Below are 15,178 nucleotides of genomic sequence, written 5' to 3'. Positions count from 1 at the left end.
ATAAACGGTAGTATTCAGGTACAGAAATTTAATAATTAAGTGTAAAATAACACTGCATAGGTTTCACTGTATGTATAAAATTTAGATTAATCTTTGTTATAGCCGTTTTGTTGTTTTGTTAACATTAGTGACATATTCAGCAGCACGTATTTATAGGCTGCTGTCCCTTTAAATCCGACTGCACGGATCCAGTATAATGATACATATCTGATTTCTTTCTCAGCTGTTTACATTAATTTAAAACATAACCAACTGCGTTTACGAGAATGATCGTCGAGACGGGTACTATTGACATAATTCTGTGTGTGTGTCTGTTTAAACATAAGGAGGAGATGCGAAAGACGAATCAACTCGGTCTGAAAAGTGTCTCTCTGTGTGTGCGCGCGCTTTGAATGTGTGCGGCAGAACTGAAGAGACGCTGTGCGAGATGCGTTTTGTGCGCGCTCTTCAGGTGTGAGTCAGACAGCAAGACGAGACGGCAAAGAGTTGTTTTCTATGGCGCGCACTTCGTGCCAAAATCAAATGTTCGAACGACCGACCGATAGGGATGGGCGATACCCCTTATTTTGTTTTCTTTGACCTTTTGCAATGTTTTGATTTAAGTAGCCTATTATTAAAATGATAATGATATCGCACGCCGTTGTGATATTTACATTTGCGCTATTTCGATAATTTTGATATATCGTGCAGTCCTAATTTACATTATATTTAAATTTTGTTATTTAGCAAACACTTTTATCCAAAGCGACTAACAAATAAGAACAATAGAAGCAATCAAAAGAGCAATAATTTACAAGTGCTATTTTAGTATATTATTATAGTGTTATATTTCAATTTCACAAAGAAACGTATAGTATTTTGTCCAAGCAATAATAAAAGGACACATTTAATTTATAATTTGTCTTAAATCTCATTTTGTAAAAAATAAATCGTGAATCGAATTGAATCGTGAAATCAAATTTGTGAATCGAATCAAATCGTGAGTTGAGTGAATCGTTACATCCCTACTGCTCAGTGTTGCACCATGATTCTTTTTTACATGTTTTTGCAGTGTTGTGCATTAAAACCAATCACACATGAGTCTGTTGAGCTTATGAACGCAATGGCCAATCAGAGGTGTTCAGATGAGTCAAAGCTGAAACCCGCTGTGCGCACACTCGCTGACTGAATTCTGCTCTCTCGCAAATTCTCTCATCATAAACAACAAAGTGCAGATGTACGTATGATGGAAGTAAGAGATTCATTCATCAAACAGTGTATAGATAGACAGCTTTACTGATTATAAGGGGAGTTTTTTGAGAGTGCTTAAACTCTCGCTAAACTTAAGTCAGTCATACTGTTCCTTGAATGTTCTTTGCCCGCTTTCTCTGTATAATTTATTAGCCGTTTGAATAACTTTGGAAGGTACAGGTTATATAAAAAAAAAATTATTCATTACATCCATGAACATGATTTGTGAATTCCATACATCCCTGGATGGTGAAAACGACATCTCCCATTATTCCACTCTCCTTCATACCGTCATCAAGCTCCGCCTTTGTTATTGTTTTGAAAATGTGACCTCCAGTGGTAAAAACTTGCATATTGTGCCTTTTAATTGCCTTTTTTGAGAAATACTGGGACTTTGGAATGCCAAGTGGCACAGCGGAACTGCAGAAACTGCTGGTCGCTGTGCTGTCACACAGAGGCTAAGGGCTGGGATAATAAATCGATGCATCGCGAATCGAGAAATGATTCTGCATCGATTCTGAGATTTTCCGAAGGCATCGCGATTCTCTCTTGAATCGATTCTGAGCTTAGTTTTTAACAGCAGATGGCACTGCATGCTTTAGAAATAGCTGTATTCTGCTTGCTTCCAGTTCCTTATAGACGCACTACTTGAACCTAAAATAATCATTCATAAAGTTCGAAAAGGTTGAAGCGAATTACAAGGATGTTCACAGTGGGCTGTGTTTACATTAATCTCGCATCATAAAATCCGATGTGCAAGTACATCAGGGTTGCCAGGTTTTCACAAGAAAACCCGCCCAATCGCTACTCATAACTAGCCCAAAACTAGCCCAATCGTGTTTCGAGGGGTCCCCAGTTAAAAATCACGTTCCAGGGGGGGAAATACACATTTTTTTGCGGGGTTCCCCTGCTAAAATTCGCATTCCAGGGTATAAATATCATGTTATTGGCGTCGCTTCAACCCGCGGACATGAAAAACAACCTGCGGCAACAGTGTTAAAGTAGCCCAATTCCGCGGGAAAACCCCGGAAAAAATAAATACATTTAACCACTTACATTTCTCAGCCGAACGCAAAAGCGCTCTTCTTCGTGAGTAGTTGTGTGTGTGGTTAAAAACTAGCCTAGAGCGCCATCTGCTGTTAAAAACTAAGCTCAGCATCAATTCGAGAGAGAATCACTATGCTTTCCGAAAATCTCAGAATTGATCCACGAATCGCGATGCATCGATTTATTGCGAAAGCTGAATAATCAGCCAATTTTTGGAAATTTTGGCACACAAGGATAATTATACCTCATACTCTATATGTCAAACTAAGAACAAGAGAAACTTTTATTTATTTTAGTGAAGGCAATGCAAAATGAACAAAACAATACTTTATTGTTGGTGTGTACATTTTAATAGCATAAACAAATGATTGGTAATCTGTTTTTAATATAAAAAAAAATGAGGGCTAGTGCGTTAATTAGATTAATTAATTACGGTGAAAAATAACACTTTAAAATTATTAACGCATTTAGCTCACTTGCCCCGCCCCAGACCTATGTGGGTCATCTAACATTTCATACAGTTGATTGATGATAAATATGATGCAGGGCAACAACTCACTGCGTGAAAGAGGCAAGAGAACGTAGTTAGAATGTCCCTAAAATTCAAGATATGGGGCAAAAATGCCCCTGTTTGAGTTTTTTTCTCATATTTACATCATTAAGCAATATCACACGAGCAATAGGCTAAGTGCAATATCACACGAGTTCAAATGTGACACTGATGTTATACAACAGTTCAGTAATTAACAGTGTTGGGAGTAACGCATTACAAAAGTAATGTATAATGAGCAGCAATAAACTACATTTTGGCATTTTATAATACTTCTGTGGATATTTTGGTGAAAGTAACTCAAAAGTAACTCAAAAGTAGTGTAACGCATTACAATTCAGAGACAGTAATATTGTAATGTAACTAATTACTTTCAAAAGACAGTAACTAGTAATATATAATGTATTTTTTATTATAAGTAACTTGCCCAACACTGGTAATTAAGAAGTTAATATTGTGTTATTTTAGACACAATGTTGTCTGTTTTGCTCAATTTTGCCAACGAAAATATAAAGATAAAGCAGAACTGTTCGTCTCCGAGCAACACACTGAGGCATTTCATTTCTTAATGCACGTTTTGAACGAATTGGGTAAACCATTTTGGCGCGTTGCACCATTGGCCATAGGCACGTTGGATTTGAAGCGGATCATCATCATCAGACCGATCGGTGGATTGCCATCTCTGGAAAGGATATTTGTGACATTATATTATGTTACTTAACATTTGGACCAACTTTATTAAGCTTGGACTAGTTTTCTTCATCTTATTAGGTTTTGGAACAGAGCTGTTGTTTAAAATAAGAGTTCATTTACTTTCAATAAGATGTCTGATAAAGAGCGTTTAAGCTCGAAACGTCACCTGTGGTGAGAACCTAATTAAATACTTCTCTATCTCTGGAGCTGTGGTGTGCCTACTTAGATTTTTTCGTTCTTATTTTTGTGTGGTAGAGCACCCACATTGAGCTTTTTTGGCCTAATTGATGTGCACTCTTGGACTGTTTTTTCTTTCAATAAGATGTAAAATCACAACGTAAAGTTTTCTGATTGAAATTTAGTCACTAACATGAAAAAGTTGATCATTAATGGGATTTTAATTTCTAGGAGATGACATGAGTTTGCAGATACCCAAATTAAATAACTTTAGGAACAATCTCAAGTTTCAAAACACAAAAATAACTTTTTACTTTCACACAGCAGTGACTTTGACGCAGCTAACAGCATATTTGTGGATCAGCATACAGCACTTTGAGGATGTATAATCCTTCCTTTGCGTGACCCCGTTTCGACTCCTGTCGCACAGTAACTGCTCGCTGAAGATGGGCTTTTTAGTCATCCATCTGTGTGGCGGAGGACAGTCCCCGTGTGCTGACTCTAACAAGCTGTGACACTCCATCATGTGTGAAGATAAACAAAGCTGTTTGGCAGCTGCTTCCAGACCCCGTTCATCTCCACCTTTTTTCCGGTGTGGAAACTTCTAAAAAATTACATCGCTAATCTGGGCACTTTGTATAATGTTTGGCTGTTGAGCAAACCAGCAGGTTACTGATGTTCTGACCTGCTGAGTTTGCTCATTTACAGACTGTGACGTTTTTATGTTGGCAGGAAAGGAAAGCACAAATTTGAATTTGAAGGGCGTGAGATCCATAAATGTTGCTTATCTAAATTGTTTACCCAAAATTGAATACTCTACCATTATTTACAGACACAATGAACTACATGAGGGTGGTCAAGTTGTGTCATCCCACTGCTTTTAGCGTCTTGTATTCCGTTTGTCCCCTCCCTTCCCGTCCTGCCTGCTCTCTTTTGCTGATCTGTTTCATACTTTGCATTATTTGAGGGACTGCCTTCACAGAGGAAGGACATCAAAGACAGACAAGGCAAATCTTCATTCTCCAGCATCTCTAAGTTAAATTGTACCCTCAAAGGAGTGATAACCAGTGTGGATTATTTCACTTTTGGACATCAGCTAAAGACTGTGCCGACCGTATGCGAGGTGGAACCCCACCACTTGAGTTTCTGCTCAGTGACTTATAGATCTGTGTGGTGAGTGCACTCAAACTGCAGGTTCTCTGGGACATGGCGACGACCAACTGGGAGGTTTGTCTGGTGAGACAGAGGAGACAGACCCCAACGACTCGGCAGCTGAGCGGGATTACTTTGTGAGTAGGTGAGAGAGAGCCGGACAGCCCAGGATACAGCAAAGGATGAATTCAGGGTAAGTGGGACACGAGCACTGCCGTTCGGAGCTCAGACTTTGGCAGAATATGGATTGAAGAACGTCCTTATTTTCGATTTTGCCCTCTTTGTCTAGTCTGTTACGTTCACTTATTAATAATAATAATAATAATAATAATAAGGAAAACACTTCTATGCTTTTATTAAAATTGATAAGCACAGTTCTCCCCAGAGCTGGCTGATTTATTGCACATTCGTGATATATTCACAGTGAATTTGCACTAAGACAGATATTTTAATATAATCTCTGATTTAAAATAAGCAGCATCGAGTTGGTACTTTCAATTATTTTTTTGTGAATCACGTAAAGCTGTCTATTTCACTGAATCAATGAAACACTTTGACTCAAGATGAAACACTTCATCTTCATCACTCAAAATGTAATGGAAGACTGGCATTTTTCATTTATATGATATGCATTTATTTTATATATATATTTACATATATATATATATATACACACACACATACACATACACACACACACACACACTACCGGTCAAAAGTTTGGGATCGGAACGATTTTTAAAGTTTTTTTTCTTTTTACAGTATCCACTGAACACAAACTGCATTGAGGATCCCTGACGCACCACATGGATACGCTGTTTTCGTTCAAATCAAAGCGTAAATAAACGCAGAAAACGTATCTGTGTGGTGCGGTTGACGCAGACAAGTAGAACAGTATACGCAGTTTACGTTCAGTGGATACTCTCCAAAATGGCGCTACGGTGACGCGGAGGAGACAAATAGTTGAATAAAGGAATTATTTAGATTTTCTTTGCGTACAAAAAGTATTCTCGTCGCTTCATAAAATTCAGATTGAACCACTGATGGCAGATGGACTATTTTGACGATGTCTTTCATACTTTTCTGGGCCTTGACAGTGTAATTTACTAGGCAGTCAATGGGACAGTCACAAGCCTCCCGGTTTTCATCCAAAATATCTTAAATTGTGCTCCGAAGACGAACGAAGCTTTTACGGGTTTGGAACGACATGGGGGTAAGTGATTAATGACAGCATTTTTATTTTGGGGTGGAGTAACCCTTTCATTTTTGTATTTTTTTATATTTGTTTTCATCTAAAGAATAAACATAAAAATATTTTAAATATATTCTCATCATTTTTTCAATCCAACGAAAGCCTAAGCAAACAATATTTTCCAAGCGTCTGTACAGCAAACCATATATAGAGTGGTTTACTCAAAATTATTGGATGAGACATCTGATGACACATTTTCTACTTAAGGCATAAGAACATAAGAACACATAAGGCATAATCAATGCACATCAAATCTAGAGCAAATTAAATATGGTAAATGGAATGGTATTTTTCCATAATCAAAACTAATTACATTAGAAACAAAAATGTAGTGTATCGTAGTGTAACTGACTTGACTGAAATGTACTTTTCATGTTTTTGTATTTATTTGATTACTAGTTATGTAGATATTTAATTAGTTATGAAAAGTATAAAAGTAAAGATACCTAGGTATTATAAATAATTTATTGCAAAATATATTTTTTAATTAGTTTATATTATTTTAAAATGGGTATGGTCGGATTACTTGTTGATTAGGTTCCTGTCGAGTGTCATGTGTTCGTGGTGGTTGGTCTGTCAGTCTCCCCTCTCTACTTAAAAAAAATAAAAATAAAAAATAAAAACCCGCGGAACTCGTGGTGCGAGAATAAGAACGTGGCATTTACATCATTTACCTCACAGAATATAAGATTCTTTCGATTCTTTATGTATTTTTCTCATATGTATTTATTTGATTAGTTATGGCGTTATTAAATGGGTTATGAAATGTATAAAAGTACAGGAATGAATACAAAAGTAATTTCTTGAAAAATTATATATAAAATAAATTAGAAACCCACCTACTGTTTTTTTTTTATTATCCCTTTTGAATATTAATTAGTTGTTAGCCATAGACATTAACTCCATTAAATAAATTAATTTAACTTAAATCATTGGAGTTAAAGTAACACATAAATTATAAATAAGCAATTCATAACTTATTCAGATTGAGTTGTGCTTAATATAATCAGTTATTGAGTTCACTTAACTCTTTTTTTTATTAAGTTTAAGTAGCTTTTTTTAAAATATAAGTTAGATGAACTTATTTTATTTAGTGAATATCACTGTTAGGTTTTACAGTGTATAATTTGACTTGTAGTATAAATATAAATGTGTGTAGTCACTAAATACTAATACAGTGTCTTTTATTTCAAATTAAAAGTGATTGTCTCAGGTGGGCAGATGTTAAAAGCCTGAATTTGTTGTTGTGCGTGGTTACATAGTGCGTGTACTAAGAGTTGTTGAATTAGTGATGTGTTTTCTTCTTTATGAATGTTTCAAACCATTTGAGGGCAAAGTTGATTAGGTCTATTCATCAGTTTCAAACTGTCAGGGAGTTTTTTACAACAGTGATGCTGTTTTTCTGGGGTTCAGGTGGAGATCATCAGGTCTTTTGGTTTCATCTTTGTGTAAGGCTATGCAGTTTTATTACTCTGTCATGCTGATGAGCGGTGACGTGACATCTTTAGAGGTGTTTTTGATGTAGTCTAGACCCATCAAGAGAGACGGATGAGTTGAAAGTACTTAAGAGAGCGTTAGAGAGCGAATACGACCCTTCAATCAAGTCTCAACAGGCCCGCTCTGCCCTCGCTTCCTCCAGGATGAACTGTTGTAAATTGAGAGGTCCAACTCCTTTGCTGATGGCTGGCATGGACTAACCACAAAAAGGTCATGTCCTATTTTAGTGAGCCAGCGATGAAGAATATTGTCCTGTTTCTCTGGTATCTTGTCAGGATTCTTTCGTGGCATTTTTTGGCTAGTATGGATCTAAAAAGACAGCCATTGTCTGGAAATCATAATATAATCAAGTGCCGAGAGATTTGTGCTTCATGCTGAGGTTTAAGTGCCTGAGTGCTGAAACGTTCACTACACTATTGGGTTAATTTTGCAGTCAAATTAGCTTTTTCACTTCATGTGATGTACCACTTTTCTTGTAAAGTGTCATTATAATGTCCTGTTTGTGGGCTAACGAGCACATTGTTAATTAGTGCATAAGCTAGTTCTCACTCCTATTTATGGTTCAGAGCTCCCTTCTGTCAAGGCTGTGGGTAAAGTTGCTGATGACGTGTTGCTGTCTGTGGTTGTAATCATTTATTTTTGTCCGCTGTGCTGCATATATCAGCTGATTTCCATTACAGTGAGGCACAAAAAGGGCAATGAGTGTCAAGGCATGTTAAGTGGTTTGAGTGTTATTGAAAAAGTGTCACCTGTCCTCCTCAGCATACTTCCTGTTCCTCTGCTTTTGCATGAATTGGGTTTGAGGCAACAGCCTTAAGCAGGTATGCTAGATATCTATTAGGTTCAGTCATCTCAAATGCAAATGTGTAGCTGCAGATCTCTCGAGATCAAAGTGTGTGTTGAAGATGCTCAATTTGAGGACACTTGGCTTTTCGCCTGTACTGAAAAATATGCAGATTATTGCACTAGAGTGTAGCCTAACCATTATTGAGATGTTAAAGGTGAAGCATCGGTTGATTCCTGCTCTTGGTTAGTTTTATATTGAGAAGTGAACCTATCCTAAATGACGTTGTGTTTTAGTTTGCAAACAGTATCTAATGATGTTAGACATTTATTCTGCAGATCTGATGTTGATATTCAAATGCAAGCTGACATTTTTTAGCTGTGATGGATTAGTTGTCATCTAATCCAGTAGTTGAGCCGATGGCGTATCTGAGAAACTTTTTTGTCCTATAAAACAACATGCAGATTTGTTTTGTTTTGTTTTCTTTATTTTGTTTTTCTTTTCTTACTGTTAAAAACTAGTGGAATAATTAGAATAAAATAATCACATTAATGATTTCTGGCCAATATTTAAAAAGCAAAATAAAACAGTAATATTATCGAATTTAATGTAAATATATTATTAATTTTATTTAATATTTCATATCTTAAGTACACACATTTAGGGCCCTATGACTTCCGGGGTGCAGAAAATATGGATGAAATTGTGGAATTCAGTCATAAAAATAGAATTTTTTTAAAATCACGATATGGACTAGCATCTATGAATATTAAAATGCAAAAAGACTGCTGTTTAAATATGAAATCCGCATATGCTTCATGTTTTGATGATAAATGTGTATTGAATAAAATCCAGAAAAATTAAAACAGACAAAAAAAAAACTCATTTAATATATTATTGTATATATTATATGGTCCCTATTATTGTATTTTTTAATGCTATACTATTAAATTGTACGTTTTGGGAAATCATTTGATTGGACATGTTTTTTTGATTATTACAATTTTATTAAACCATTGAAATGAAAAATTAAAATGGAAAACAGAATATGTGAAAAAATAAAACTGGTTTCATAGGGCTCTAAAAATGTATTTTTTGATAAACTCTGAATGAACTGTTGTTAAATTGTAAATTGCTGTTAAATTGTTTTATGATTTCAGGTAATTAGAAATGCTTTTTATTACTAAAATTTAATTTAATAAAAAAGGAGGAAAAAACTGACTTTGTACAGCCCTACACATTTACAACTTTGACAGTTCTAAAATACATTTCTCTCAATTATTTCTTAATTTTGCAGAACCTTTAGGGGTCCATAGACCCCAGTTTGTGTATGTTGTGCCTGTTTCTGTATGTGTTTTCAATATAGCCTTTCTTTAGGGACAAATTTGCTCTAAGATACTGTAAAACTTAAATACAGTAAATCATATTTAAATTTCCTTCTTTTAGTAGTACTTTTGTGTTTTGTATAATGTCTTGAAGTCTCAATTTGAACTCTAAATTTAGCTCAGCAAAAATGTGTTTTAATATTCAAACTTTCATCTTTAAATCACACTTTTGGTCCTTCGCAGAAATCCAAGAGCCAAACCAAAAGGGCTGTCAGTCTTTGTATTGAGTGATTCATCAGTGTAGACCATTACGTAGTCTAGTATTCACATAAGCGGATATGAGACTTTCACCTGCACCTTGTCAAGTACACTCCACAAGCCGCTGGACGCTTGGCACAGTACACACGTCAGCTAATTTAATGCAAGTATCAATTTCCCGAGAGGAAAAGAGACTATGATGTAATTTGCTATTTTGACTTCATGGTTTCTATTCATTGAAGGCACCAGCTAGAGATCAAGCACTGACACGATCAGACATTCCAGGAGGATGAGCTTGTTTTTATCCCGTCTGGATGTGCAGAGGGATCTGTTATTTACCCATAGGTCATGTTGTCAGCTCAGGAGCTGAACTCCAGTGTTATGAAGGAAGCATGATGAAATAGCGGTGAATAATGAGTCTTGATGAATTGAGAATAGATGAATTGCTTGGCATCCAAACAATTTAAATGTCAATTAACCTTTTAATAAAATGACATTAATTCCTCCCCAGTACAGCATTTTGGACAGGGTTGGGCGATGTCTACAACATTGGCATCGGACGATGTCTACAGTGAAACATCGCGATGGACGATGACATCGGCGGGGGCGTGAATCCTTATAAGGCACAGAAAACAAATAACGATTCCTAACACCGTGTCTACAGTAGTCAACATTTGAAGTGGATCAAACAAGTTCATCAAAGTTGTCTTAAGACAAGAACGCATTTTAGTTTTAGTTTTAGGACAACTTTGATAAAACGACAAAATACTATAGAACCACTGATCTATAATAGAGATTCATTATATATAGATCAGTGTATAGAATTTATTATAATCAGTGATGCTGTCTACACTGGATGCGGCGCGACAGGACACGACAAATCCCTGACAGTAAACTGCTGCCGAGTTCTATTTATGACGAGCTGACACAAATTTCAAATGATTTTCAACGGTTGCTTTGTCGCGTCCTGTGTAGACAGACTTTAGCTGATGCGGCGCGGCGCGACACGACAACTGTCGCGTCCAGTGTAGACATGGTGTAACGGTTTCCTGTTACATTACAGTAGGCTACATAAAATTTCACTTACCACATAAACAGAGTAAGGAGAGATGACTGAGGACGATGGCGAATTATTTGCAGACCCTGAGCACCACTGACAAACATCTAAGCTTGTAAAATGTGTGGTAAGTACTGCTGCTCCATAGTATAAACAGAGTACGTGCTATCGCAAATCTCGAAAGTGAAAGTGAAACTAAAAAGCGATTGTGCATTCAAAAGCAGTTTCAATGCCAGGTATAATAGCGGCTCCCTGATGCCCGAAATATATGTAGTATAATTACCCAATGATATACTGCGAGGGAAAATATTGAAATATATATTTTCCTCCCATCTCGTATTTATTCCCTTTAGGGGTTCCATTTACACATAATTTTCTTTCCAAACACTGTATTGGGATGCGGCAGATTGCGAGGGGTATGGGGGGCGGGATCACGATGCCGGCTCAACATCGTGATGTCTATCAGCCATCGTCTATCGGCCCTATAGAGTGAAGAAGTTCATTGACAATACAGTGTATGTGCGGGTGTGTAAATTACCTTTCAAAAGTTTGGTGTCAGTAAGTTTATTTGGTAGTACTTTACATTAGGGAACACATATTCACTATTAACTAAGAGTTTTCCCTCAATAAACTCCTAATTTGCTGCTTATTAATAGTTAGTAAGGTAGTTGTTAAGTTTAGGTATGGGGTCGGGTTAAGAGATCTAGAAAATGGTCATGCAGAATAAGGCATTAATATGTGCCTAATAAGTACTAATAAACAGCTTAAAAGATAAACACTTTTATTCAGCAAAGATGCATTCAAATGATCAAAAGTGACAGTAAAGACAATAATGATTACAAAAGATTTATATTTAAAATACATGCTGATCTTTTGAACTTTCTATCCATCAAAGAATCCTGGGAAAAAAAAAAAGTTCCACAAACATTTAGTTAGATATTTTGCATTCTAATAATATTTCTGTTTTAACAGCCTTGGTTAGCATAGGTGAGTTTTCAAAAACCCCAAACCAAACAGTACTGGATAAATAAAATATAAAAATAATAGTAAATATAAAATATGCTATTTTAGAAAAAGAAAAAAGCTGAAGTGATTGTTATTTATCGTATGAGAATATTATTCTAATATATCATTTTATATTTGTAAGATATGTTATCACTCTCTAGATATGGAATAATGGCATTAAAATTGTGTGATATGTAATGGGCTCCACAGTAAGGCAGTATTTCCATTTAAAGGCTTCTCGATGTGAACAGGCCTCAAGGGTGTGTATCTTTTGTTGCTTATGCGTTTGCTAGTACATCATCTTGCCTTCATCATGGCCAGTATCGAGGATCACAGTCCCCCTTCATCCGGTCCACACATCTGTGTTTTTAGGAGCCTGTGAATCATTTGACTGGAAGTTTTAATAGAGCACATTATCCAGTGTGCTAATAACCCTGTATTACTGATGTCATTTTAATAGCATACAGAGCTGCGAGGCAGTCCCACTGAGAAGAAAACGCAGCCTCCGGGAATTATGAGGGACTCTCCTTCTGCTAACGGTGCAGTTTTAGTCAAAGGACTGCTTCATAGAGCCTGCATATTCAATAAATTAATATAGAGGGGAGGACGATCTTAGCCTAGTTAAGCCTGCAGTGTGCAAATTACGCCTACGCTCTTTATCACTGTGGTTGATAAAATGGAGCAATAGTTTACATGACCAAGTGTGTTTCTCATCTTGTAAATGATCAGTTTTTACCTTTCAGACTGCAAAATATGTGCTATAAGGTGCGCTTGGGACTGTCACAATCACTACATTTTGGCTGATTATTATTTGTCATACAAATAATTGTAATTTAATATGTTTTGTTCACATCATTTGTGTAAGCCTAATGCACATAACTTTTGGAAGAAGTCATTGACTCCCATTGAACTTATAATGGCTTTGCAAACAAGTATTGCACTGGGTTAGAATGATGTGAATAATTATATTTTAAATATTAAAACATTCACACATAAAATATTTTATAATTTACACAAAATATTTAAACATTTTCTTTTTTGGACCACTTATTCCACTTTCCGTTCACACTGATGTCTGTCTGTCTGTCTGTCTGTCTATCTATCTATCTATCTATCTATCTATCTATCTAGTAAATGTACATTTTGTCTTTGATTTAATTGCACAGTGAGTACAACAGAAATGTGAAAATCTCTTGTACTCTGAGCAAAACTTTACAAAATCTCCCCAGAAAACTGACATTCAACACAAACAAAACTTACTCATTCCGCTGCATATGCTTCTGTATGAATACAGTGAGTTTGAGTGTGGGAGGGCTGCATGCCCACATGATATCGTGCCGTTTGCAGTCAGTGTGTCATTTCATAATGGGCAAGACTCTGAAAGTATCACAGTTGTTCCTGTGTCTCACTCTCATCTTTCACCTCCTCCATTCAGTTGCCATCACTTCCTCTTCACCACATCAACAACACACACATATGTGTGCTGACTGTTGTGCTGTAATTGACTTTGTGTATTTTTTGCCATGTTTGAAGTGCTAATTGACTTGCTGTTCTTATCTGTTTGAATGAGATTAACTGTGCAGCCAGAGTGAGTCTAAACAAAGTGTAAGCACATACGTACCATGAAGCTTTTTTTTTTTTCTTTGAAGTTTTAGAGGACAGTTATGCTTGGCTTGTTTGGCCTGCTTGGTTGGCTTGGCAAGGAAACGTGACACAATGGTTAATTGCATTTTTGTAGGGTTAAATAAACCTCAACTCTGTCTTTTACTCTCTGTTTTGACCCCCTGTTGCAAAACACTAAAATCAGTCAAGTGTTGTTTTTTCTTTTTCTACAGGGATCTAAAATCCCTGAAAAATTTAAGTGTTGTTAGAAAAGCTACTATTTAATTTAGAGGGCTCCATGTTTTCGATGGCTGTGGCTCTGCAGTAAAAGCTTTTTAAATTTTCTCGCTGTGCTGAGGCACCTTTTTTAGAGCAAGATTTCACTTTGGATATTTCCGCATGAGTTTTTGTCAAGAGAAATTCTGCATCGGGAGCCCTGTCATATCTCTGTTGAGTGAGAGGGCAGCCTGCATGATTTTCTTTTTAAAGACTCAAATAAAAAAATTCTAATGTAATCTCTGCAAGTCTCTTTTTTTGCAGTTACTGCATTATAGCAAAGGTTTTTCTCAAATCTGGAAAGTGCTTTGGAATATAATGTACTAAATATAGGCTTGATTATGTCAGCATGCCAAAAAGAGCCTTTCAAAAAACCTACTTCAGCATTTTCCAACATTCAGGGCTGCATTAAAATCAATGCTGATGGACCAAATAGAGGAAGACACTAAAATCTGATTTACGGCCGACTAACTTCCGTCATCTGTGCTTGCTTTCTTTCAGATGGTACCATGGAATGTTGGACAGAACCATTGCAGAAGAGCGATTGCGTCAGGCTCGGGGACCGGGCAGCTACCTCATCAGGGAAAGTGACCGCCGGCCTGGCTCCTTCGTACTGTCCTTTCTCAGCGTGACCAATGTGGTCAATCACTTCAGGTGAGCTGTGCTGTCTGGATCAAGCACACTGAACCCCAGTACATTCACATATCTATAGACCAGAGTATTACAGAGACTTAGAGGTGACTTGGGCCGGTAAAGCATCCACATAGCAATTCGCTGACAACCCACTCCAGCACCCTAACATTGTGGCTGCGCATTTTAGCATTTTCATACGGTTGACGTTATTTTTCATTTAGTTTAAACCTGGAAGAGGGAATACATCTGTAACTTCATGGTTACTGTTCAAAAGTTTTTTGTTTTTTTTTAAGATGTTTAGAAAAGTCTTTATGATCTTCAAAGCTGCATTTATTTAATAAAAAAAAATAGAGTAAAAACAGTAATATTGTGAAAAATTATTACAATTTAAAATAACTTTTTCTATTTTAAATGTTTTATTTACACACACACACACACACATATATATACATACAGTCGTGGTCAGAATTATTGGCACCCTTGGTAAATATGATCAAAGAAGGCTGTGAAAATAAATCTGCGTTGTTAATCATTTTGATCTTTTATTAAAAAAATTCACAAATCTAACCTTTCATTGGAGAATAAGAATTTAAAATGGGTGGAAATATCATTATGACATAAATGTTTTTCTCAAATACAC

At 36.2% G+C, this 15,178-nt stretch overlaps 1 protein-coding gene across 3 annotated transcripts in view; it reads left to right on the top strand.

The window, feature by feature from the left end:
- LOC107753180 (ras GTPase-activating protein 1-like) overlaps positions 1–15,178 on the top strand; it is a 43,460-nt gene that overhangs the window by 6,229 nt on the left and 22,053 nt on the right. For all 3 annotated transcript variants that reach the window (XM_016569303.1, XM_016569304.1, XM_016569302.1), the window contains exon 2: positions 14,407–14,559. In XM_016569303.1, the coding sequence (XP_016424789.1) occupies positions 14,407–14,559 (153 nt within the window). The remainder of the gene's footprint in view (positions 1–14,406; positions 14,560–15,178) is intronic.

Source organism: Sinocyclocheilus rhinocerous, unplaced genomic scaffold (genome assembly GCF_001515625.1).
Source record: "Sinocyclocheilus rhinocerous isolate Xijiao unplaced genomic scaffold, SAMN03320098_v1.1 scaffold3063, whole genome shotgun sequence".
NCBI lineage: Eukaryota > Metazoa > Chordata > Actinopteri > Cypriniformes > Cyprinidae > Sinocyclocheilus > Sinocyclocheilus rhinocerous.
This window is presented reverse-complemented; position numbering and strand designations above follow the sequence as displayed.